This window comes from Mangifera indica, unplaced genomic scaffold, assembly GCF_011075055.1.
Source record: "Mangifera indica cultivar Alphonso unplaced genomic scaffold, CATAS_Mindica_2.1 Un_0007, whole genome shotgun sequence".
Classification (NCBI taxonomy): Eukaryota; Viridiplantae; Streptophyta; class Magnoliopsida; order Sapindales; family Anacardiaceae; genus Mangifera; species Mangifera indica.
The window spans coordinates 453,018-480,925 of NW_025401099.1; the positions used below are offsets into that span (position 1 = coordinate 453,018).

Below are 27,908 nucleotides of genomic sequence, written 5' to 3' on the forward strand. Positions count from 1 at the left end.
TACAGAAATGGAATTTAGCTAATTTGGTCTAATTTTAAGTTGGGAGATAGTGATTTTAGTTTAAACCCCTGTCTCCCCTCAAAAATAAATTATTTAGGTTAATTTAATTACAATAATATTATATGAAAACTGCTTAATTATAACATACTTTGTCAACTTAGCTAGCTCACAAGATTGGATACAAAACGATTTCTCTTTAGTAATAGTTTTCATGCTGAACGTTTAGCATGAAAACTCAACAGAGAGCACGCTAAAATTGGTGGGTAGGAAACTAAATTGAATTAATTTGAGGAAAGAATTACAGTATTAGTTAGTTTACATGTAGGCAATAAAAGTTAGAAATTATTGACCCGTTAAAGCAGTCAGCTGCTTCTTAAGATTGAGAACTTCAATTCCTTTGGAAGCCAATAGCTCCTTCAGCTTTGCCGAAGCCTCCTCAAATTGCTTGTTCATATTATCAGATTCCACCACTGCTTGCCTGTATCTTCGCCGCAAGGCATCTAAATGCACTTGTGTCCATCTCAGCCTCATTCTGAGCTTTGCCCATTCAATGTTATCCTGTAAGGCATTCAGATGCACTTGTATTGTAGTAACACTAGACAACTTCATAAAATTTGGGTTTGTAATGTTTAATCAGCACATGGAATGTCATTGATTGGAGTTACTCCAAGGAAGAAACACATTCAAATGCATCATTTGATTAGCCCATGAATGTAACATCCAAACTAAATCCAGCGACAAAATTAATTAACAACTTCTAAGAGGATTGTCCCATAAACACAAAGCACAGACTTACATTGTGTCCCTTATTTACTTTCTCCTGAGCCTGCTGAAAATCCGAAGTGAGCTTCTCCAACTTTGACTTCAACATCTGAAGAGGAAATGAAAATAACAATACATGACATCTATTTTGAAATTTTGCTGAGCTACTAAATTTAAGAATACTTAAATCCCAATATAACATACTTCGTCAACTTGGTTACTCTTGTGTTCCACTGATTCTAGGTCATTTCTCAGTTTATCTATCTCTAAAGATTTCTGCAAACTGTGATAGAAGACAATTTACATTAGAGTAGATTGTGAATATAACATCCAAACTAAAATTCCAAATTAAATCCAGCAACAAAAAAAAAGATTGTGATTTTTTTGATAAGGTGCTGAGCACAAATATGAATGTGCATAACTACTAAAGTTTTCTTACTTCATCAGGGCTAGGGCTTGGGCTTGGGTAATGAATAGTAAACAAACCTGCATTTCTTCTCCAATTTTATATCTTGCTCTAAACACATCAATCTTTCCCTGAGGACCTCACATTCTTCTCTAGAAGATTGTAGTTCATTTTCCACCTGAAATTTCAATATAATTTACCATCAAATTATTAGTCAATAATTGGAAGATTTTCAACACTTTAAACCCTTCACTGTGAAAATGTAGAGAGAGAAAAAGTGTATTCAAACTGTTTAGAACCTGACCTACACAAGTTAAAAGACATAGTTTAACCTTAAAGTCAAACCTAACATTTTTTTTTTTGAAAACTAAAAAATTATAACTATTAGAGAAAATCAAAATCAACCATCATCAATAGCACCTTAAATATTCTTCCATTATTCTCAAACAAAACAACCGAAAACACAGAATAAGTAACCAAAGCTTTGTTATCCCAACCAAAAGCAAGATGATCCTCAATCAATGATTAAAAGCAAGTTCCTAAAATAATCAAGCAAATTCTTGCTAATTTGAATGGTTTAAATTACAAACTCAAAGCCACAGGACAACTAAAAAACAGACATCAATTAGGGGGCATAGAGCCTTTGGCAAATTGTGTTTGTGTTTGTACAATATCATGATTACTAATCCTCACAGGAGCTGAAAATCAATAAAGAATTTGAGCCTTGAATGGAAGTTTCATCTCACAATCACTAAAGCTTGAGAAGAAAGAAAATGGAAAATTATCAGTATACCAATTGAAAAAAAAAAAAAAAAACCTTAAGGAACTAGAAAAATCAAAGCCTTCAAACTGTAATCAATCTTTAGAATGCAAAAATTCACAAGCAATACAAGCAGAGAAGACAAAACTCCAATCGTTCAAAGATTCAAAGTCCTACAATATTAATATTTAACCCAATAACATAATTGTCAAAGGCAAAAAGTGTCAAAAGGCAATAAGTGGTCCTATTGCCTAGGGGAAAAAGGTTAAATGAAGGCGTTACTTTTTTACCTAAGACGATTAAAAAATTCAATTAAAAAAATTTTCATTTCAATTAAATATATATTTTTTTTTTTACTACACCGACAACTAAAAATTGATCAACAACTTCATTAGCAATCTCAAATCAGACCAACAATTAGTTATCATGTCTAAACCTTTCTAACAGCTATATAAGGGATTTATAACAAATAGTCTATCCAATGACTTTAAATCTCTCCCGCAACTTATTCAACAACATTAGAACTCGTTGACAACCTCTTTCGTGACCTTGAACTGATTGTTGATGTTGATCTTTTGACAACCTTATAACTCATTGGCAAACTCTCCGACGACTTCAAACCTCAATGGAGACCTCATAAATTGCTAATAACCCTCATATCTGATTAAAAATTGCTCAAAACTAATCGAAAAGCCTAATACTTTGCCAAAAATTGTCGTTAGCCCCCAAATCTAGTTGAAGATACCCTAGGTGATAATAAAGCGTGCTTTTTTAATGCCTAAATCTTTTCCAAAGACGTCAAAAAAGTGCATGCTTGAGGTGCACCTTTGATAACTATGAATAGAAGATGAAAAATGTACTTTACATTTCATAAAAGTGCAATGAGAGGCTTATAAGTGTGAGGAAATAACTTATAAGTAGTGTTTTTTCATAAAAGAAAACTTTTCCAATTATGTAGTGTCTCACAATTGTGGACAACACCAATTTCCAAATCCTATATATACGAACAGAGAGGATTGTCCTACAAACAACATTGTTGACACTAAGATTGCTGACATCATCAACAATGACTAGAATGACATTCAAATGCCTAATTACGTAATGTCTAGTAGTTGCATCACATGCTCAATTATGTAAATGAGGGCTAGTTTCTAGGATATCAAAAGCTTGTTTATACAGCTTACAGTTGAATCATGTGCAGATAATGGACAAAAATGTAGACAGTGGTACCTAACAAAATGGAACTTCTAGTTCACTAATGTCGCTTTTGAAAAAGTACATCAAATTTATACACAATGATGGCACAAACCTAAGCAAAATTACAGAAAAATATTTCAAAAAATTTGATGGAAATATTTCTAAGAAAAAATGAAGCCTATTAGAAGCATAAGCAATATTCTATCCCTTAAAGCCCTATCGTTTTCATCTCGGTTCATGCCCAAAGTACAGTTATTTCTTTCTTACCATACAACCCAAAGATGAGCTACAACAAAATGTCCAAAGAGATTTACCTATCATTCCTTCACAAAAAGCAAAAGCATTCTCCATAGATGAGAAATAGTGAGAACTTGGAAAGGTCCATGATATCTTAGATTCTTTACAAACTCTAGTCCATAAGTTTGAAGTCATAGAGCAATATTAGGAAGAGCTATTCACAGTCTACCCCATTTTTACCCATGACACAAGAAGATGGAGGACACTTCGAAGAATACTTTTAGTTAAATTAATTTTTTACTGAAAATAGGACTTTGGCTTAGTGTTCTATATCATCTTGACATAATGAAAGTCATCAATGGGAACCCTTTGAAGAATTTATAATAACAAGTGTCAAAAGCTTCCAAATTCCATCATCTTTTATCCAAATATAAAGGGCCAATAACATGAAATGAATTAAAGTTAGTCTCCTACCTTATGGAAGAAATCCTTTTATCCACCCCACTAATCTTCCTTTAATTTGTTTCTTTACCGAATTCGTAAAGCAAGAAGATCAAGCATTATCTCGCAAAGAAAGGCCTAAGTATTTAATGGCTAATGGCACAAGGATTTTAGTCCAAGGTTAAACGATAGAAACAATGACCTTTAGAAGATTATAAATCTTTTGTTAGATTGTCATTGGATTTCTAGAAACAGTCAAATAAACTTAATTAACCTTGACTCCAAGTGGTAGCTTGAATGGTAATGGAGGGGATTAACATAAGAAAGCAAGGGTTTAAATCTCCTTTGATGATATTTTAAGATTAAACTCTTGACTTATTTGATATATTAATTGTGAGGCCGGTCATTGCATTCAGAGTTTCACCTGCTTGTGGTGTGGCCAGGTCTACTCAAGTAAGGTTTCCTTGTTACCAAAAAAAAAAAAAAAAAACACCTTACAAGAAAATACATTAACTAAGCTTTACTCATATTTATTATTTAATTGTGAATTTGAACCAACTCTCTCCCCAGACGATGTCATCTAGCAACGATCAAGAAGGGTGCAAAAACACACTATTTCATTATGTTGAGTTGTATATGAGTTGTATCTCTACATTAGGAAGAAAATAATTAGGATGATTGTATCTTTGTAAACTAGGAAAGTACATATACTCTTTCCTTAAGTAGGATTTAGAAATTCATATAAATATTGATGTAAATTCACTCTTTTGACATAGAATATTTTTCTCAAGGTTTTTCACATGGTATCAGAGCCGATATTAGGGTTCTAAAATTTGCCTTTGATTGCACATGTCTTGATAAACTATTCCTCCACGTGCCCTTTATACACTATTCCTCCACGTGTCTTTGGTTGCACATGTTTTGTACATAACCTTTCCCCAGGTCTTGATAAATTATCTGGTCAGTCTATCAAATGTATATTTCTTGGTTACTCTCGTCTCTAGAAAGGTTACAAATGCTACTCTCCTACGACACGTTGTTACTTTATATCCACTAATGTTACTTTCTTCGAGTCCTCTCCTTCTCTTCATCTAAAACGCAATCTCCTGTCACTGAGTCTTCTATTACCTACTTTTATTCCTACTTTCGATGTACGTCCTACAGTCGTCCCACAATCCACACTCACACAAGATTTAGAACCTATTTCCCCAATTGTTGACTTTCTTACAGGTACTGATATCACTTCTATTGCTCCAACAATTCCTGTTGACTCACTTCCTGTTGCTGCATCTAGCCCGGCTGAGGTCCTACATCCTGATGACCAATTTCCTATTGCCATCCGTAAAGCTATAAGATCCTCGCCTAATCCTAATCCTATTTATACCTTTCTTAGTTATCACCGTTTATCCTCACCATATTATGCTTTTGTGTCCTCTTTATCCTCCATTTCATTTCCTAAATCTGTTAGTGAGGCTCTTTCTAATCCAGGTTGGAGGCAAGCAATGGTGGATGAAATGACTGCGTTACATCATAATGGGACTTGGGAATTGGTTAAATTACCTCCGGGTCATCCCACTATCGACTGTCGTTGGATTTACACAATCAAGACTGGTCCTAATGGTACTGTTGATCGTCTCAAGGCCCGGTTGGTTGCTAAAGGTTATACTCAGGTCTATGGTTTGGATTATGGTGACACATTCTCTCCAGTGGCCAAGATGTCCTCCGTTCGGTTATTCTTATCTATGGCTGCCATTCGTCATTGGCCCTTATTTCAGTTAGACATCAAAAATGCATTTCTTCATGGTGAGCTTCAGGAAGAGATATATATGGAGCAACCGCCTGGTTTTGTTGCTCAAGGGGAGTCTGATTTGATTTGTAAACTTCGACGCTCACTATATGGTCTAAAACAATCTCCACGTGCCTGGTTTGAACGCTTCAGTACAGTTATTCAAGAATTTGGTATGACTCGATGTGAGTCGGATCATTCTGTATTTTACAGACACACGTCACAAGGAAAGTGCATTTATCTAGTTGTTTATGTCGACGATATTGTTATCACTAGTGATGATTATGAGGGTATCGATCAATTAAAACAACATCTATTTAATCATTTCCAGACTAAGGACTTGGGAACACTTAAATACTTCCTTGGGATAGAAGTTGCTCAGTCTAAGACAGGTATTATTATCTCTCAGAGAAAGTATGCCTTGGATATTTTGGAGGAGACAGGGATATTGGATTGTAAACCTATTAATTCTCCTATGGACCCTAATACTAGACTTGTGTCAGGACAGGGGGAGCCACTTGCAGACCTTGGGAAATATCGGAGGTTAGTAGGTAAACTCAACTATTTGACTATCACAAGATCAGATATCTCTTTTTCAGTTAGTGTTGTCAATCAATTTCTCCAATCTCCGTGCGATTCTCATTGAGATGCAGTTATTCGGATCCTGAGGTATATTAAGAGAGCACCAGAATATCGGGATGCAGCTATTCGGATCTTGTTAGTGGTAACTTGGTTTCATGGAAAAGTAAAAAGCAAAATGTTGTGGCTAGATCAAGTGCAGAGGCAGAATATCGTGCTATGACATTGACTACCTGTGAGCTTGTATGGTTGAAACAATTGGTTCAAGAGTTAAAATTTGCAGATATATCACAGATGAAGCTACTTTGTGATAACCAGACAGAACTTCATATTGATTCTAATCCAGTATTCCATGAAAGAACGAAACATATAGAAATGAACTGTCATTTCATTCGAGAAAAGATTTTATCAGAGTGTATAACTACCAACCATGTCAGCTCCAATGATCAACTTGCAGATATCCTTACTAAGTCTCTTAGGAGTCCTCGTATTGAATTCATTTGTAACAAGCTTGATGCATATGATTTGTATGCACCAGCTTGAGGGGGAGTGTTGAGTTGTATATGAGTTGTATCTCTAAATTAAGAAGAAAATAATTAGGGTAATTGTATCTTTGTAAACTAGAAAAGTACATATACTCTTTCCTAAAGTAGGATTTAGAAATTCATATAAATATCGATGTAAATTCACTCTTTTGATATAGAATATTTTTCTCAAGGTTTTTCACACATTAAAGCATGAAATGACATAGGTAAGGCAAAGCGCTTTCTTTTAAGAAAGCATTGTTGACGTTTTATCTTCATTTTTATTTTACATTTTGATTTCAATTGTAATTTGGTAATGTTGTCATTTTGGACAATATTTTGCCGTTTTAGAATTTGAGATTAAGAGTTGATGTGACGTTAGTTATGCCAAGTCAACAAGAATCGATTTAAAATGAGTTGACGTTGCAACGAAATTATGCATGAGAATTTATTGTTTTTCTTCTACCTCTCTACGTTTCTATGTTTCTTCCCTTCACCATTTGCATATTTGTTCTCTGTTTGTGTGATTTTAATTCAAGGGCTTAACAATTAGTATCAGAGCCTTCAATCTTAACCATGGAAAAAGGCACCAGAGATCAAGAACTCAAATGAAAATTGATTCAAATGATCTAGCAATTCAAGCTCTGTTAAAAGAAAATGTTCAATGAATTCATAGAGGTGATTAAAAGCTTGACCGGTCGGTTAAGCGTGCAACAGTCTGAAATTCTTACTAAGCAAAAAATGGTGGACTTGATAGAAGACGAGAATGCTTTAGGATTGATCTAGAGATTTTCGTAGGGAAGGTCGACCAAATCAAAATTTCCACGGTTCAATGGCAACAACTTGGACAATTGGGTACTTAAGGTTAAATATTATTTTGAGCTAGATGGAACAACACCAAAGAATTAGGTGAAAGTAATTGCTCTGCACTTGGATTAAAAGGCCATACAATGGCATCCGAGGTTACTTAAGGTGTAAGGGAATTAAACAATAGCATGGAAGGAGTGTGTACCTACTAAACTCTCGTTTTGGATCCCAGTTGTATGGATGATCCCCTAACTGACCTCTATAACTTATGCCAAGTTGGTTCCCTTCAACAATAGCTCAATGCTTTTGATGATTTGTACTCGAGAGTAGGAATTAGGGAGGACTAGACTCTTGATTTCTTTTTGTCCAAACTAGTTGATGTCTTGCAAATGCTAACCCACATGTTTAAACCAAAAAGCCTCGTTGAGGCATACTTCCTTGCCAAATTACAAGAGATCATCGTCGTTGTGATGCGCAATCAACCCAAACCTGTAACCAAGGCACCCTAATAGACCTCAACCTCAGCTTATAGGAACCTTGTTAATCCCAAATGCCCAAATGTTACACCAAATTCTATTGCCAATACAAAAACCAACCCACAAACAAGTTTACTACCCACACCAACCATAACCAGATTACCAAATACTTTAACTACCCAAAACACCAAAACTCTAACTAGTAAGGAGTTGAATGAAAAAGGTCAAAGGCTTCAAACAACCAGAAAATGGAAGGCTCTAGATTCCTTGAACTGTCCAATTTATGTATGTAATCCTTCCTAAAAATGAAATAGTTTTTATTTTCTATTTTATTTTGTGTTATGTTGAATAAAGAGTTGGATTCTTAACAAATGGTATTAAGAGCAATAGATCTAGCTAGAGAGATTGATCAAAGTCCAATGGATCGTCGGTAGTAGGTTGTCGGAAAGTTGAAAAGTTATGGTTGGAGATGGATTAGTGCAATCAAAGGTAAGACCATGACTGAAAATGAGAATGGAAGAGAAAACGACAACTAGAGAAAAGCCACTAGAGTAGACATTGGAAAAGTGGCCAAAAAAAAAAAAAGAAAGAAGAAAAACAGGGTGACGGAAAAGAAAAGAGAGCCACAGAAAAAGTCAAAATTTGAACAAGATCGGTGACGTGACAACAGATTCTTGATAAAAGTCCAACCGATCGGGGTAGAAAGTTCAACAAAAACATGAAGGAAGAAAAAAAAATGAGAAAAGACAAAGAGAAGGCAACAAGAGAGAAAAAAAATTAAAAAAGGGGACAATTGTGGGGAAGACGAAAAAAAGAAAGTAGAAGGGAGAAAATAAAATTAGAAGAAAAATGAGACAACCGATAAAAGGTGGGAAAAAGTGGTGCAAGAAAGTTGAAAAAAAAGTGTAATAGGTGGACAAGTGATGGAGACAACTAGGAAATTGGAAAAAAAAAAAAAGGCAATATGTGTTGGGAAATGAGAAGAAAAGTGGAGGAAGTTGAAAAGAAAATGGGTAGCAGAGGTGTGAAAAAAAAGTAAGTTGGAAAATGTGTTGGAAGAGTGAAAAGAAAAAAGCGGGTAACGTAAGAAGAAAAAAGCTATGTATGAAAAAAAAAACAAAAAAAAGAAATTAAAAAAATCCAAAAAATATATGTACGAAAAAAATACTTACCTTAAGGATATGATGGTCTTTCAAGGAGAGAGAAATGTTAGGATATGGGGGACAATTGTCCTTCAATTATAGGTTAGTGTTTATTATATAAAAATGGTTTAGGTTTCAAATGGAGGAGGGAGAAAATTATTAGAGTTTCTATTATTTGGGCAGTTACCTTTGACTAATTGTGAGAGATCTTCAACGCCTCAAACGGTTAAAAAATGAGAGGCCTCGGACTCCTCAAACTATCCGATTTATATATGTAATCTTTCCTATCAATAAAATAGTTTTTATTTCATCTTATTTTCTGTTTTATTTTGTATTGTGTTAAATAAATAGTTGGATTTCTAACAAAGGATTACTAAAATCTCAAGGCAAGACAATTATATCGGTGGTGGTGGATTGGTTGACAAAAAATGGTCATTTTACTCAGCATAATCACAAGCGACAAAGGATCCACTTTTATCAGTCATTTTTTGCAGGAGTTATTCTGGCTTTAAGGAGTGGGAATACAATTGCCCATCACCTACAATCCGCAAACCAATGGTCAGACGGAGGTTGTTTACAGAAGGTTGGGTTGCAATGTTATCTATGTTGCATAGCAAGAGACTTACCACACACATGGATTCATTGGCTAGAATTGGCTAAGTTATGCTCTCACCAATCCAACATCCATATGACTCCATCTAAGGCATTGTATGACACCCCACCACCAATACATGTTCCTTATTTTCCACATGATTCAAAGGTAAAGGTTGTAAACACTTTCCTGCACACTAGGGAAGATACAATTCATATACTAAAGCACCATGTGGAGAGAACACAATAGAAGATGAAGTTATTGGCTGATAGGCAACACTACACTCAGACAAAAAATTTCTAATTAGAGATTGAGTCTACCTCAAGCTTCAACCATATAAACAACAATCAATGCACCAAGGAATCAAAAACTTCAAGTCTGATACTTTGGTCCTTTTCAGGTATAGACATGGTCGGCGAGCTTGCTTATCTCCTTTGATTGCCTACAGATGTTAATATCCACAACATATTTCATGTTTCCCAATTGAAACCCATATTTGCTCCAATACAAGCATCCTTTGCTCTACCACGTTTAGGTCCTCTTTCCAACCAAACCCCAAAAGTTATTTTTGATCAGAGAACGGTTAAATGTCACAATGCTCTGGCTACTCAAGTGTTGGTTCAATAGGAAGGAATGTCGTTAGTTGCCACCAGCTTGGAATATATAGATGGCATGAGGAGGCATTTTCCTTGATTTTCCCTTGAGTTCAAGGAAGTATACTTTGGTCCTTTTCAAGTATAGACATGGTCGGCGAGCTTGCTTATCTCCTATGATTGCCTACAGATATTAATATCCACAACATATTTCATGTTTCCCAATTGAAACCCATATTTGCTCCAATACAAGCATCCTTTGCTCTACCGCGTTTAGGTCCTCTTTCCAACCAAACCCCAAAAGTCATTTTTGATCAGAGAACAGTTAAATGTCACAATGCTCTGGCTACTCAAGTGTTGGTTCAATAGGAAGGAATGTCGTTAGTTGCCACCAGCCTGGAATATGCAAATGGCATGAGGAGGCATTTTCCTTGATTTTCCCTTGAGGTCAAGGAAGTCGAAGAGGGAGGCATTGTTATGAATTTGAACAGCCAACTCTCCTTAGGCTATGTCATCTAGCAATGGTCAACAAGGGTGCGAAAATGTATTATTTCATTAAAGCACGAAATGACATAGGAAATTGGTGTTTTCCCTTCCTTTTCATTTCACATTTTGATTTCAATAGTAATCTAGTAGTGTTTCCGTTTTGGAAAATATTGTCATTTTAAAATATTAGATTAAGAGCTAATGTGGTGTTAGCTATGCCAAGTCAACAGGAATCGATTTAAAATAAGGAGTTGACGTTGTAATGAAATTATGCATGAGAATTTATTATTCTTCTACTACCTCTTTCTCTGTGTTTCTCTCCTTCACCATTTGAATATTCATTTTGTGTTTGTATGATTTCAGTTCAAGAGCTTAACAGAATTCTAATATCATCTTCACCAATTTTGTCATTTATTACATTTTGCATAAATGAATATAGGAGATTAATGTGCAACATAAAATTTACAATATTCACATGTTGGATTGGGTCAAAGGTTGGATCAAAATGGAAAGTTTGAAATGCAAATATATAATTATATTGGATTAGATTTAACAAAAGTTGATGATTTGGACTGACCAGTATCCTCATCTTGGAAAGTCCTGTTAACAATGTCACTTTCATTCTTGTTCTTAACACAGATTTAATGCAAGGAATACTAATCTATGATTGTACATCATGAAGTAGTGGACATTGTTGGGATTTACTCATTTATTCACTTAGATATAATTATATTTCTTCATTAATAGGCTAAATTTAGTATATCAGATAATTGGTCTTTGCTTCCTGACAAGTTCCTTTTACAGCTAAAGTTGACTACTATTTAGAGTAGTTTCCATGTAATTAGTCTATGACTGATTTGTAATTAATATTTTTCCCAGATTAGATTAGTAGCTGCATATATGTACAGACATTTTCATCTCAATATCAATAGAAAAAACTGATTCTTTCTCACCAAGCCACATCATTGATGATACATTTTATTAACTACATATATAGACAAAGTTGGATAATTTGCGTGTTTGAGTTACTAATTGGCTGTTGAAAGTGTTGGATTAAGAGCTAATGGAAATCTCTAACAGTGAGACATCCCTTAGTAGCAAAAGAAGAATGACATAAATAATATTATTTGCATTTCTCTTTGGTTCATAGTACTTTTAAACTCAAATTAAGGAAAAGATATAATCTAACAAGTCTTAGCAAATGTCAACTTTTGGAGGAACACTATACTGAAAAACACAGTGGCTCAACAAAGAAAAGATATAATCTAAGAAGTCTTAGCAAATTTGAATCATTCCAACATATGCATATAGAAGCAGAAGATCTTTTAAGAACAGAAGTTTTGATCTTACCTCTAACATTCTTTTGGATAATGACTTGGTCTCTGTGTGGTATAATTTTACTTTTTCATCTATGGTTTCAATAGAAGCTTTCTCCTTAGCAGACCATATTGCCTTTTCCTCCTCCATTTCCAAAAGGGAATTCATCAGTTGCTACAAAATCCAAAGTAAAATCAAATAAACAATGCTACACCATTAAATTACAGAAGAGGAAAAAAAATAAATAATAAATACTAAATACTAAAAGATGTAGAAAGAAATGCAAATAGACTACCACAGCCAATTCTTCCTTTTCCTTAAGCAACATTTGAACAGAGCTTTGCATTTTCTGCTCGTTGGACTTAGATTCCTCTAAGCTAAGCTTCTGGATATAGAGAAAGATAAGCCATGATAAGAATTTAGAAGGGAAAATAAGGGATCAGAGTAAGACAGCAACCAAATTTAGTAAGACCACTGCAACAAAAGAAGAGAACGAACGGAAAAGCTTACAAGGCCTGAAACCTCTTCTTGCAACATATTCAGTTCAATATGTGATCTTTTGAACTTATCAGACAAGATTTCCAGTTCCAAAGCCAATGTTTCATTTCTCAATATAGCCTCCTCTCCTTCCCTACACTTACCTGCTAATTCTGCCTCTAGAGAAGCAATAGTTGTCTCCATTTCAAATGCAAGCACTTCCAAGTTTTTGTAATCTTCCTGAAAAACAAAACAAGACAATCTCAAAGTAATTAAAATATCAGAATTGAAAATACCCTACACCTAAACATTGCTGTCCAATGCATACCAAAACAATTATCAAAATACAAAAACAAAACATTTTGAGTTTGATTTTGCCATAGTGATAAACTGTAACAATCATTTTCTCAATCTTGACGTAATAATTAACTAAAATTTGCAACAATATGTTACATTCAAACTGATATATGAAACTATAAATCCCATAAACATCACCTGCATTTGTTCATAGGGCACACTAAAACTCTTTCCCCTTTTTATATCAGATACCTTTGAGCTTCGGTCAACAATTGAATCACGCTTCTTACTAGCAAGGGAGTCACGTTTGCTTATATCACGCTCAAGAAGAGTCTTCTGACCATGCAGTCGTTTAATTTCTCGTTCAGCAATTGCTTTCTCACCCTTGAATAAGTGACATTCAACCATCAATAATTGTTTTAATTAAACTAATGTAAATTCAACAAACATATTAAAAGCAAGGGTTAAACCTCTAATTTGGTTTTCTCCTGAATCACATTCTTAAGTTTGAACTCAGTCTCTTTCAATTTTGTTTTCATTTTCTCAAGATCTTTTCTCAAACTTTCCTTTTCCTTGACCAATGAAGAAGATGACAGACACAATAGTTCCTTTTCAAGAGTTTGAATATGAGAAAGAAATTTAGATTTTTCCAAATTTTGTTGCTCCAACAGTGCCTGCAACAATACTATGCGTATATGTAAGAGTATTTTACCAATAAATATAATTTTGACACAAGATAATAAATTAAAATTCTTATCATCAAGGGCACTTCAGACTTTGTGCATTTACTCTTACTTCATGCATCTGCCTCTGCAAATCAACAGATTGGTTATCCAGAAGAACCTGAAAACGATAGTATATGCGTAAGCTTTTTTAAGTATAGAAAAATGATCAAAAATTTAAAAATCACCAGATTTTCTTTCCCATGGAAATGTGTAACTTGGTGTAATTTCTCATGCTCAAACCTTCTCACTCTCTAATTCAGAAATGTTGTGTCTCATGCAAAAGTGTAACTTCTCATGGCCACTAATAACTGAATTTTGCTGAACAGTAATCAGGTGCATCAATGCCTTCAATTCCTGCAATGCATTGCATAAAAACTAAATATTGAGGTGCTCTTAGCAATTTTCATAAAATAGATCAACATATATTTTACAAGAAAATTAATGCCTTTAGCATTTCAAGCAATTGAATTCAAGAGAACGTACACTGTACTCCTTGTATATGGCAGACAAACTCTGGAAAACATCATCGACAACAGATGAGACAGCATCCACCACTTCTTTCATGTTTTGAAGTTCACACATTATTTCTTGGATCTCCATCGAGAACTTTATCACAGAAAAGATTCCCCCCCAAAAATGAAGAGAGGCCCAAAATCAGTTTTATAGGCTAGGACGGAGGAAATATTTATACAGAATATATATACGGGTTATAAAATCATTGTATGCAATTAAATCAAAAGGCAAACAACATGACACATTAGAGAATAAACACAAACATCAATACAAAGGAGTTACATAAGTCAGCTTTTTCCCCTGGAACACTTGAAGCAAGCTGTACATGAGCCAACCTTGCCTCTTCCTGCCCATTAAGAAGCTGCTGATGAAGCTATAATAATTACATAATGGCGTTTAAAAAATCATTAATGGGATGAGACAGATAGTATGATGAGGGGCAAAGGCTTCCAACTCGTAGAAGAAAAGTAAGATTAAGACATGTAAATAAACGAGGTCAAAAAAAGATCTGAGGTAAGAGAACGGTTGGGTGAAAAGGCGAATGAAGAAAAGAATAATAGAGAATCATGTAAAGAGGGTGGTACGATGGAAAAACATAAAAAACATTGAAGAAATGATCCAAAGGAAGGAGAATGACATGGTACATGATGTGGTAACCAAGGATGACATGACAGCTTATTTGGCCACATGACATGATCATATGGGCGTGCATGATGATGTGGAGTCATGCAGGATGCCTTACACATGCTGAATAAAAATTCATAGTCGAGCAGGATTTGATTTAAATCAAGTTTCTTGTAGAATTTGATTTAAAACAAATTTTCTAGTCCAATTTAGTCTTTTATTAATTGAAAACACTAAAATTAAGGGTTTATTTTCCTTGATTAATTTACTGTTACAGAGATATATTTATATACACATTAGGTAATCTGTATTAGGAAAATGAATATTTGATTTCTATATTTGATTCCTATAATCAAGCTCTATATTCCAATAATTAAGCCATATTTACTAATTTACAGATTCTGCAACATTAATAATAGTTTTAAGAGTCCTATTTTAAAAAAAGAGCTTTTAGGAGTCTATATTTTAGGAAAATTTTATTTAATATTATTTACTTAAAGTCTAAAGTTTCCTAGAATTTGAAATTCTAGTCAAGCTAGCGTTCTAATTTGATAAGATTTCTATTTTAATTAGCAGAGTCACTAATCTATATAAAAAGCTTAAGTATTTATAATCAATTCAATCAATCAATTTAATTTATCAATAAAATTCATATTTGAATTTCTTTTTTAAGAATTGTTTTGCAAACATTGCATTGAATTCTTGTTTATCTTTTCGTCAGTTGAACGATATCAACTTTTAATAGTCTTTATGAACGATATCCCAATCCCATTCACATTTGTTCTGCATCAGGTGGTATTAGAGCATAAGCGCACTACATTTGTCATACATCATAGTATGTTTTAATCTATAGCATAAATAAATAGAAAAGATTTTATTTTCATGAAAGAGAAGAGTGATCACACCTACTAAGAAGAGTTAAGAAGAAGAAACATAGAAAGGGGAGGAAATTAAAACAAATTTAAGGGAGTTATTACTTAAATACGGAAATCACTAGGATATAAAACTGTGAGGATTAGATAATAATAATATTAATAATAATAATAAAGAAAATTTAAGATTTGAATAAAATATTTGATATAATGATCAAATATTTGAAATTAAAATAAAATATATGATTATAGAATAAGATAATTTATTCTAATGAAATATATTTTTAATCAATTAATAATATTATAATTATTATTATTAATGTTAATATTTGTAAACAACTATGCAATTTTTTTTATTCATCGATTATTTGAATCAGTTCCTGACATCTTTATAAATTCCATTAAAAATTTGTCAACATCCATTCAGCAGTCTCTATTGCATTAATTATTTAAATTGGTAAAAATAGTAGTAAAAGCCTAATTCATCCCCCTTCTTAGGTCATTTGATCCTTCACTTATAAAGTGTCAGAACAAATCGGTAAGATCACCTATAAATTGGCTTTACCTACAAAGGCCCAAATCCATCATATTGTTCATGTTTCACAGTTAAAAAAAGGTTGTTGAACGTAGATTTTGCAATCAGACCCCACCTAAGTGTTTATCGGAAGACTTGGAATTGAAACTACAACTAACAACTGTAAAAGATGTGTGTCAATTGGATGACGATACAGTCCAAGTATTAATGACATGGCAAGGACTACCTGATACAAAAGACTTGGAATTGAAACTCATTGTGGAAGGTATTGATAAACCCTTCAAAGCATATATGTGCAAAAAAGAAAAGGGAAGAAAGGGGCAACCTCACATGACAATATCGCAATGATGGAGTCTCTAACAGTTTTGGGAGAGAATCATGGGAGAATTAAGAATGACTCTTGGCAACAGAAGATTGAATGAGAAGACAACGAATTAGAGAGAGGAAGTTTAAAAAGAGAAGGGAATTAAAAAAAAAAATGTGGGAGAAAAGTTTGCAAAAGGAAAAAGGGGAGGTTCTAACATGTCGAATGATTGGTTTTTTTGTATTGGCGGGTTAAGTGTTTTTCTGATAATCCTAAGATAATAGTGTAATAGTAGACTATTATTTGATTAACATAGAGTAAAGGACAATTTCCCACCCAAGTTTTAACTTAATTTCAAAAGGATACCTACGACAGTTCATACATTAACTACTATTAAAATTTTATGTTAAAGACAAAGGTAAAATCGTCATTTTACTATTAAACCCTAAAAAATTATGCATTTTACCCCTATAATTTGAAGAACTAACTTTTTCCCCTTAGAATAAAGTTCTAAAACTTCTATTTATCCCCCTAAGGTTTGAAAATTTTTCCCAACCAACAAATCCGGTGAGTCGTCGGTGAATGCAAGAAGAACAGCGTCAGGACGACAAAGCGTTGTCCGTCATCTTGACATCAAAAGACAATGCTTCGTGGTCCAAACGAAGCGTCATCCCTAGATCAATGACACTTAGATGGAAGAAGCATTGTTCATATCGACAACACTTCTCAACAAGGCATTGTCCAAATCAACGACGCTTTGTCACCCAAAAGCGTCATCGATCTGGTGACAACGCTTCGTCTAAACGACAAAGCGTTGTCCTTTGGTGTCTGGATGACGAACGATGCTTCGCCATCCAAACGTCGTCCTCCTGGCGTTTCAACCACCGATGACTCGCAAGATTTGTTGGTTGGAAAAAATTTTCAAACCTTAGGAAGTAAATGTAAGTTTTTAAAACTTAATTCTAAGAGAGAAAGTTAGTTTTTCAAATTATAAAGGTAAAATGATATAATTTTTTAGGGTTTAATAGTAAAATGACGATTTTAACCTTGTCTTTAACAGAAGTTAGTCCATGAGTGGGTATTTAGGTTTTTGAATTATCGTAGGTATCCTTTTAAGATTGAGCTAGGACTTAGGTGAGAAATAATCCTTTACCCCTTAACCATAAATAAAATCAATTTATCTTACTTTAATTCATTGACCATTGGAAGTTTTCTATTGTGTTGGTGAGTGAGTTTTCTAAAGGTGAGTCGGCTAAGGAAAAATCGATGAAGTGTTAAGGGTGTGCAGTTTTGTTGAGGGCAAATCGAATTTCATCTACTAAAACGTACGTATTAGATATCAACAAATTGGTTTTAATTATACGATGTTTTTTATATCAGATATCAACAAATTGGTGTTAATCATACAATTTTTTTAAACATGTTAATGATCGAGTTATAATAGTAATCACTTATGTGGATGATATAGTAGTGAAAAGAAATCACTTTGATCTCCAAACTAAAATCCTACCTAGTCAAGGAATTAAAAATTAAGGATTTAGGGAAGCTAAGATACTTTCTTAGAATCGAAGTCGCACAATCAGATATGGGAATTTTCATCTCTCAAAGGAAGTACATGTTAGATGTACTTAAAGAAATTGGAATGCTAACGTGCAGACCAGCTAAAATGCCTATGGAAGCTTATCACCAGCTTAAAGAGATGATGGGGAAGAAATTGATGTGGGAAGACATTAGAGGCTTGTGGGAAAAATGATCCACATCTCTCACAGTCAACCAGACATTGCCTATGCAATTGTGATAGTAAGTTGCTACATGCAAAAGCAAAGATCAACACACCTAGAAGCAATTCATCGAATTTTAAGGCATTTGAAATCATCTCCTGGTAAAGGACTACTTTTAAAAAGAACAGTCACATTAGAATAAAAGGTTATTCAAATGTAATTAGGCAAGTTCACAAGCCAATATAAGATCAACCTATGGGAATTATAGGTTTGTTGGTGGAAATCTAGTCACTCAGTGAAGTAAGAAGCAATCAGTGGTTTTAAAGTCAAGTGCAAAGATTGAATACAGAGCTTTGGTCTTAGGTTCATGATTTGGCTTGAATGGTTTATGAAGGAACTAAAAATTATAAAACAGTTAGTCTATGTCCTTATATTGTGACAACAAGGCAGCTATAAGTATGGCTCATAATCCATCCAACACAACATGACAAGAAAGCATATTGAGGTTGATCCAAATTTCACCAAAGAGAAATTATGAAGCATGCCAATGTGCATTCCCTTTGTCAATAAGGGACTTGGCCAAAAAGGGATTTATTTTATTGTATGCAAGATAAGCATGGAAATATACATGCTCCATCTTGAGATGGAGTGTTGGTGTTGGCATGATCTTGGGTTAAAAATTAGAGATAGATATCTCTTGTAAATCATTGACCCAAACTAAGTAAATTAGAATCATTGACCCTAACTAAGGAAATCAAAATCATTGACCATAATAATTAATGAATCTATTCCTAAGATCAAGGGATCGGTTCCTATGTTTGTAAATTTTGTTGTACATAATACAATAGGGAATAGCAAGCAACTAATCTAGATTCAATCCATTCTCTTATATCTTCTACCTATCTTTTCCTTCACAAGATTTTCCCTTAACAATAAAACAGGGATAATAGCTCGTTAGAGTTTCTATCGTTAGCCGGTAGATAAAGTAAAAATGTTTTATTGCTTCATGGACTGTTAGATCATCTCATCAATAAACTTTGTGTTTCATATGAAATTGGAAGGAAACTCTCTTCGTCGGCTTAGACAGCATAAAAAGGTACAAGATTGTATTCAGTTATGAGTACCTCATTAAACTTCTCCCTAGCGCAAACATTCTGCTCCATGGCTGGTTCCGCAAGATTGTCCAGATTTTGCTGGCTTGAGGACTTCTCCATTTCCAGCAACTTAATCTATGTCATAAAGACACATACAGATGAAAGTTAACACCAAAAAAAAAGAGACATTGAAATTACTCCTACATTATCATCTATGGATAACACAAATTGAGGAGAAAAGAACTAAAGAACCCAGAGAAATAAGAAATTGAAAGAATGATAAAGACCTTCTCTTGAAGTTGCTTAACAACAAGAATAGCCTCCGACTCCTTTGTATTCACACTTTCGTCCCCAGAAGGGGTACTTTTATCAACACTATATATGGAACAGTCATTAAATTTCATGTTGTAGGATAAATCAGCCTCACCCAGATTTCTTGTTAGGCAGTCAATTTGTATCTCGCTCATAGTTCTCTGAACAAAGAAAGTGTCAGCATACAGATGGAGACTCCACAATGTATCATCCTCTAATCAAACCAAAAGCAAAAATAAAATAACAACCTGAGACTCAAATTTCAAAAGCAAATCTTCATACTCTGCTTGCAGTTCCTCTAGTTCACTGTCCTGAAAGTTTAACAATGTTAGGCCAGAAAATTTCAATAGAACAGCATCCAAGAACAGGTATTGTACAAACCAGAGTGCTTTGCTTCCTCAGTGGTACTTTTCTTCTGTTTGTTACATGCAATAAAGTATGTGGACCTGGAAGATTACAATTTTGTGATGAATCGTCATTGCAATCTTCATCTTGTTTGCTTGACTCGTCAACCACTTCAGTCTCATTCAACAACTGTTCAAAAGGAAGAACTGGTCCCAGATCACACTCAGTTCTCATCGATTTTACATCAGGTACCTGCACTTCGACATTTGCATACACCTAACAGCAGCTCCAGAATAATGTTAGCTTAAATTTAAAGAAGATTAAATCATCATATATTCTGAATAAAATTAGAATTCTTATGGCACACATGATGAGAATAATCTTGATCATTTAAGTAACAAAACTAAGCAAGTTCACATTAAGAAATTCTTAAAGTGATACACAAAACAATAGTGTGGATGTTACTCTCTGAATTATCTACATAATTCTTTTGTGTACATCATATGTACTTATTTATTATTTATTTGTAAAGAGGATGGCCTCAGATGTTATGTTGTGCATCATTTAGATGTATGGGCACTTTAATGTTTCAATACTAATACCCAATTGCCCAACGACAACCCCACCCAAGATCCTTTAATGATTTACTATCTCCCCAATCACTGTTTCCAAATCAACTAGCTCAGTTGATTTTCATGGATCAACTCATATAAAGGAAGGAATATACTCAGTCTTCATTTTACTTACTTTTAGTAATCAACAAGTAAAATCCTTTCATGGTTAATATCTTGATGAATTGGATAATTGTTACTATGGGTTCAAGTATATTCTTGATATAGAATCCATGAGCTCTCATTAGAGAATGTTATATTATGTTGGCTATTTCATTTTAGTTGGATCATTGCAACTAAATGCTTAGTATTTGGGATTTTTTTCTTTTTTTTCTTTTGTATTTTGGTAAGAAATAAAGATTGGCTCTAAAAAGGTATACTAGTATACAAGAATGGACAAGTTATCCACACAAAAAGGACAAGCTGTCCCTAAAACTGAAAGGGTTTACAGAACCAAAAATAAAAAACCTTCCTAGGCCAAATTCTTCAACACTAGAATTAAAAATCCCTAATCATATGTGCACAAATTTTTTCTAGCTAAGTAATTGAAGCTTCCAAAATCTATTGAATAAAGAAAAAAAAAACATTTTTGGAATTTTGAAGTAATAGGCGCAGAGAGAAGCCCAAAATTTAAACTTTATACCGCATAGACCAAATCTTTCCCCTAACTATTTCTATCTAACCAACTAACCCAAAAAACTGCCATAAGTGCAAAAGTTCACAACACAAAAGCTTTTCTTCTGCCTCCCAAGGCAACATTTCTCTCTATAAGGCCAAAGAACAAGAACATGGAACTGCCCAAATCAAATTAAACTCATTAAGCAGTTTATTCCACAATAATCTGGAAAAAGTGTGAATTTGGAATGAAAATTGCACAAATAAAAATAATTTTATTGTTCATATTCTTATCAAGAAAACAATTAGTTAATTAAATATTAGCAATGCTATGCATACCCAGTTTTGAATACCAAATTGGGTACTCAAATGATGTATCATTATGTGATTGGGTATTACTTTATCCTAAATTCAAAATCACTAATTACGTGATGACATGTTATCTAAAAACCCACTTGGGTACACAAAACTAGGTGCATATAGTTTTATTGATTAAATATACACCAACCTCTTAGGACAAAATACAACATATTCAACCACATGATCTTCTGACCATGTCTCCATATCTAGATTATTGGGGCTTAGTTATTAACTTTTTCTTAATTGATAGAACTTTTGTAGAGGCAAAACATAACACTATCCAGTCCACTGATTATAAATGAATGGTAGTGCAACTTATAATTCATTATAACCTATTCAAGCTACTGCCAAATAATTTAAAGTTAGTTTTTTCAGCTTCATGCACTTAACATCTACAATATAATGATCACTTATAATGCATGTGAAAACATAAATGGGTACAATGTAATCTCAATTCATTTTGAATACACATTAACTAAAATAATTAGCATCCCTTGAAGCACAAAAGAGAAAGGATACCTCTCGAAAAGTCCCCCGTGAAAGATTACTAGGGCACCAAGTATCTCGTCTCTTCTCCTATAAATACAAACAAAAACTTAATCAACAATGAGGAAGATGATTTAATGAGTCCAACCCCAAAAAAAGGGTAATAGCAGAAATGTAAAGAAGCCTAGTTAATGTGGTTACTCCAAGTTTAATCGCTTCCTTAAATAAAAATAAGTATGCTTCCATGAAAGGAAATAAAAAAAGCTACAACCATTGGCAGTGTACAATGTTTGCAATCTTGTGGTGACGGGGCAAGTAAGAAACAACCAGGTATTAAAGGCAAAAGAGATAAAGAAGTCAATGATTTGTGGAACAGGATTTAATTTTTACCTTCTCTATGGACCTCATTCTTTCATGACATAATTTCTGTACAAATTCTTTTTAATTAAGCTAGATCATCAGGTGATTTTGTTAGCATAGGGGCTCATCTCAGGAGGGTTTATCTCATTTTCTGTCCATAATATACAATTTCTACTGGATCCTTTAGATAAGCTTTCTGCCCCTATTCTCAGCCAGTGGCTGTTAAACTAGGAGACACACTAGTCCAGTTTGTGACCTCTATTTTCTCTAATATTGATACACTTATCAGTTCCCACCAAAATTTAAAAAAAAAAATCATACAGTATATAAACAGCATCCATTAGATGCACATTAGGATGAGATGGACTTTAATTTTCAGATATATGGCAATCCCCTGAAATAAACTCACACCACTGAAAATATCATCAAAAAAAGTATAATTTTAGCACCTAGTGTAAATTAAATTACTTCCAAATTGTAATTGCAAATTCAGAAGCAACAAGAAAAATAAACAAAATAAAAATCAATGGACAAGGCAGTGATACTTAAAAGTAAATTCATCAGGCAAGAATTTTTTTTAGTAACTGTTATTGTCAAATTCATGTTTGTAATTTATGTTTGCTCTATGGCTATTCCACAAACAATATAATATTGTTTCAAAATTTTATAACCTTTGCAAGTCTAAAGTTGTCCACCTAAACTCTAACAGCATTACCTTTTCCATATGTTGTGTGTTGAAACTATTGAAACCTTATCCTAGAAAAAAAAAATCAAAACTAAACTTTAAATCCATCCTTATAAAGTAAAAAGAAGCGTAATATGTTAGCTAACACATGATTGAGCGAGCTGATGAGCAAATAGATTTTTACAACACAAGCAAACAAATAGTAAAAGAATTGAATTTATTGTATGATAAAGATAAAAAAGGACATACATCTACAATGATACAAACCTTTTTCAAATGATCACGGTTCTCGTCCCTATTTGAATACAACACCATTGAGCTCAAGTTTTTTATTTTCTTAGCTTGCTCTTGCAACACTCTCTCACGCTCTGCTTGGACTTTTTTTTCCTCCTCCAACTCCAATGCTATACGTTCCCTCTCCAATTCAGACTGCAAAATAAGTTTTGCAACTTCCAATCAACCATCACATTCTTTAAAAGGCAATTATCTAAAGACTAAAGATTTTCGTACCTGTAATAAAGTATTTCTTAAATTAAGGATCTCTTCCTCCAAGTGTTCTGAATGAGATGCCTAAAACACATAAAAAATGGTTAACAAAGATATACCTCTAAGAAAAAAGAATAACCATAAAATTACGTTAAGTAAAAAAAAACTAAATTCACAATAGTTGTCCCTACCTGCAATTTGGCTCGAAGCTCCTCAATTTCCTTCTTTTGACGCTTTAACAAAGCAGCATCTGTCAGTATCTGGAAGGATGACCAAGCATGTTAATGTTTCAAGTAATTGAAACAAAAATGAAATAACATCACTCCAAGACACAATCTATTAGGAATTCAACTCTTATTCAACAAAAACAAAGGATAAAAACACAAAATACACAATAAAATAAAACTATTTCATCAATAAAAATGTTACAAGAATTAATCGAACAATTCGAGGAGTTCGAAGCCTCCCATTCGGGATAGCTTGAGGAGTCCAGGATCTCCCATTTTCCGGTCATTTGAGGAGCTGAAGAACTCCCTGAATCAACCAAGGTTGGCTGCCCAAATAACAAAACCCTAGAATATTTTTCTCTCCCTCTTTTGAAACCTAAACACCTCTTTTATAATAAAACTATCTTAAACTACCTATGGATTGAGGATAAGTGTCCCAATCCTAACATAATCAAATGCTAGATATAGATGGGTAAGAAACATCTAATCCAGAATCATTAGAATTGCCCATGAAAGAAGCACAAGAAAACATATGGAAAAGGTATGAATGAGAAATAAGAGATAAACCTCATTAACGCGAGCACAATTGGTGACACATAATGCTCTACTAGCAAACTGGAGACTACTTTTTGTTTCATCTGTATGAATCTGTGATCAAATCAGAATAACAATATTAGGATAGAAGTAAATCAAACGGGCAAACTCATGGTTTGGAGCAAGCATGTAAAAGAGGTTTTAGAAGCAAAATACACTCACAAAAAATCTCCTATCACATAAATTTTAGGTAAATGAGTAATCATAGGATTTATTCCTATAGAAAAAAATTAAAGCCTTATAATGTATGCATTTAGAGATGTTCATTACGCATAGAGTTGTGACTTGACAGAATGCTACCTGTGCAAGGGTGATATTGCATATTATAGCTGTATTTGCATTCCCACCTAGAGCAGGTTGTAAAATGCGTGTAAGTTTGCTATCTCGATATGGAACATGACCCCTGCAACAATTGTTGAATAATGTCAATAATGTCCTGGCAAAGAAAACTTAACCTATGCTCAAAAAAAAAAAAATTTAGAGCTTACCCTTGGCTTTCAGCCCCTTCACTCAATTTTTTAATCACAGTTCCAAGTGTCATCAGGCTTTTATTAATGTGGGAACCCTCTTTGAGCCGAACACCTTCTGCACCAGTTTTTGCAGCACGTTCTGATCCGGCAAGATCAACTAAATTCTAGAAACAAACAAAAGGGAAAAAAAAATTATATATGGGTGATCAATGGCATGTCAAATAAATATTTATAAAGCCAAAATTACTCGCTATAAAGGTGTACAAAAGAAGCAAAATATTAATAGATTCTATTAACACTTACTAAAACTGATACACGAACAGCATCACAAGAATTGCTAAGGTGTACAAAAGAAGCAAAATATTGATAGATTCCATTAACACTTACTAAAACTGATACACGAACAGCATCACAAGAATTGCTAATATTGCTATCTTCTGTCTTGTCCCGACTCTCAATTATCTACAAAACTAAAGCAGTAAGACAGAAGGAACATACATAAACATATAGCATACAACATTATAGAAAAAGTAAATATATTACCATGCGGAAAATGGTGTGCGATCGACTACTGTATACATTCATATTTGTCTCTCCAATATGCCTATGAGCTGAAATTTAAAAAAAAAAAAAATTATAGGCTGATATATTTAGTAGTATTTAAATAAAAGCATTAAAGAGGAAGAAATGTTTATGGTGCATGGGAGAAATTTTAACCTCTTAACTACGGTTAACTATTCAAACATAGCACCATCTCTATTTGGCACCATTAAAAACATTACACCATTTCTCTATGGCACCTACATATTATTAGACACACACACACACACACACATATATGTGCAGAGAAACAGAAAATACACATGGTGAACATACAGACACGTGAATAACATGATTCTCAGGAATATTAATTAAAACAGGCAAAAAAAGAAAAAGACAAATGTAGAAAATACATTCTCCAAACTCCATAAGACCAAGAACTTGCTGAGGAGAAGCAACAATTTCTTCTCGCAAACCAGCAACATAAATCCCCCTCTACATATAAGAAAGAAAATTGAAAGTCAGTAAAGTGTCGACAAAATCATGCATAGGTACTGCTAATAAGAACTTTCTGTACCTCCAAACTTTCATGGATCTGCAGTTTTCGGTGCTCAGGTGCTAATAAATCATTTATGTCCTCATTATAGATTTCCATATAAGACATTCGCAAAAGGAACTCCCGATCCACATTCTGAAATTAAAAAAAAAAAAAATCAAACACATCAGTGGACACAAAGTCCAACAATTTTAAGCAAAAAATGTTCTCCGAAACAATATTTTTTACAAGAATTATGAGAGATGTATTAATGGAAAAGGGAATTTACAATAAGTGAACAAGCTGCCCACAAAACCAGGAACTACTTGGAACATACAAGCATAATTAAACAGCTCCAAAACATAACTGCTCTATCTGATCTCTATACTCTATATGAATTGAGTTAGTCAGGAAACACAGTGGCTTAAAGCCCCTTGAGACTAGATAATTAATGCTTCATAACTATCAAAAAGAAATATGAATTCTGTGCTCGAGCTGAAGAAATCAAGTTCACTGGCATCCTCCCAAGAGATGGTAACTGCATATCGAGTGGAACTGGCTTAACCAGAGCTACAAATGATCACAGGTTCATTCAGTGCTTGTCAAATAGTAAAATTTCTAAAAGCTTCCAATAAAAGATGATACCTACAACAATGAGTGTAGTTGGATTGAACCCTAAGTTCCCTTCTTTGGACACCAAAAGAACCATTTATAAACAGGACTGGAAAACACCCTTGCACTTAGTAGCATTCAAGTTTAACTTGAACATCTAACTGAAAGTATAACCTTTTAAGTTGAAATTGGTATTAAGATAGATGTGATATTTATTATTTCAACTTTGTTACAAATGCTTCCTGACACAATTTACAACCAAGAGAAATTTCTTATTCTGTCAGCAACTCACACCCAAAGTAGACAAAGATTCATACCATAATACAAACGTAACAAACAAGAAAATTAAAACTAAAAAAGAAGAAAGTCACTGCTAAAGAAAGTGTAGCATTTACTACCTCTTGTATGATGTCAAACAAATCATGCACAGCAAGAGGGATGACCCCAGGTTCATTGAGTGAGCCTCGCATTGTATATGTTTTTCCACTGTTGGTTTGTCCATACGCAAAAACCGTGCCTAATAGAAAGCAGGCAACAAAAGCTCCATATTACAATTTAAAAAAAAAAAAAAAGTAAGAGCTAAATAGGAAATGGCTTTAAGAAAGGAAAACGGTGATGGCAAAAATGGGTTATTCGCTAGTCTTTATTTTTTTTATAAAGCAGGGTAACAAAGTCTATTTTTACCTCTAATTCATATATTTCCAAACATCAAAGTGGAAAACATAAATAAATAAACTACCGAAGTGAAGCGTACCATTGAAGCCATGAACGGCGGCAGCAACAATATCTTTGGTACGAGCTTGATAAACATCTAATGTTTTACAATCTTCTCCAAAAACCCGGTCTACGACCCAAAGTCGAAACAAAAATAAATTTAGAAAAAAAAAAAACATTGTAGAAAAACTTTTAATCCAAAGGCATAAGAGTGTTAGAAGTACCGAATTCAAACTTTGAGGGATTGTTAGGAATAAAAATGGAATTTCCGGAGATTCTCCATGGACTTGCCTTTGCGTCCTCAGTAGACAGTGGCCTTGCCCTAACCGTCACATATATTCTCTCCATTTTTTGCTTGCAAGAGCTGAGACGTTATTCACAAAGCCGGAAGCAATAAAAGATTTGAGTATCTCAGGATTAAGTTGGAAATAGCGCCATCAATGGCTGCGAAAACTCATAACGGTAACTCCTAAACACAAACACACAGACTATTTCCCACTCCAAATCAACGAGAAATGGAGATTAAAACGACAAGGCGAGTACCTCGAAAGCTTCGTTGACGATGAAGGAATTTCTGAAACTGAGTTTTGGAGGAAGCTGCTCTGGTTTAGGGGCTCGTTTTTCTTTCCCGCCTAGATGTGTAAAATCACGGAATTGGGTATCACTGAAATGGGTTAATTACACAACCA

At 33.8% G+C, this 27,908-nt stretch overlaps 1 protein-coding gene across 4 annotated transcripts; it reads right to left on the reverse strand.

The window, feature by feature from the left end:
- On the reverse strand, positions 1 to 27,908 carry LOC123205464 (kinesin-like protein KIN-7O). Of its 4 annotated transcripts, XM_044622409.1 has the most exons (31): positions 27,763 to 27,905; positions 27,444 to 27,583; positions 27,260 to 27,349; positions 26,904 to 27,022; positions 25,936 to 26,049; positions 25,772 to 25,853; positions 25,362 to 25,429; positions 25,206 to 25,280; positions 24,837 to 24,982; positions 24,649 to 24,751; positions 24,322 to 24,402; positions 23,719 to 23,787; positions 23,552 to 23,611; positions 23,309 to 23,470; positions 22,030 to 22,086; positions 19,961 to 20,200; positions 19,828 to 19,890; positions 19,555 to 19,740; positions 19,298 to 19,402; positions 14,088 to 14,210; positions 13,845 to 13,958; positions 13,675 to 13,722; positions 13,350 to 13,553; positions 13,078 to 13,263; positions 12,616 to 12,822; positions 12,401 to 12,490; positions 12,139 to 12,279; positions 1,249 to 1,346; positions 967 to 1,045; positions 797 to 871; positions 1 to 558 (listed from the first exon to the last, which is right to left on the reverse strand). In XM_044622409.1, the coding sequence occupies exons 2-31, from the start codon at positions 27,565 to 27,567 to the stop codon at positions 343 to 345; spliced, it is 3,525 nt and encodes a 1,174-aa protein (XP_044478344.1). In that variant the 5' UTR covers positions 27,568 to 27,583; positions 27,763 to 27,905; the 3' UTR covers positions 1 to 342. The 4 variants fall into 4 exon arrangements, with proteins under 4 accessions (XP_044478344.1, XP_044478346.1, XP_044478345.1 ...); XM_044622411.1 differs by having other exon boundaries at positions 13,132 to 13,263; positions 27,444 to 27,908; XM_044622410.1 differs by having other exon boundaries at positions 19,961 to 20,176; positions 27,444 to 27,905.

Excerpts from the sequence above, each read along its gene's own strand:
- LOC123205464 (XM_044622409.1), bottom strand. The coding sequence starts at position 27,567 with ATGGAGAGAATATATGTGACGGTTAGGGCAAGGCCACTGTCTACTGAG. Across the intron at positions 24,403-24,648 it reads GCAATATCACCCTTGCACAG|ATTCATACAGATGAAACAAA; the intron begins GTAGCATTCTGT and ends ATTTGATCACAG. Across the intron at positions 13,723-13,844 it reads CTGAATTAGAGAGTGAGAAG|GTTCTTCTGGATAACCAATC; the intron begins GTTTGAGCATGA and ends TATCGTTTTCAG.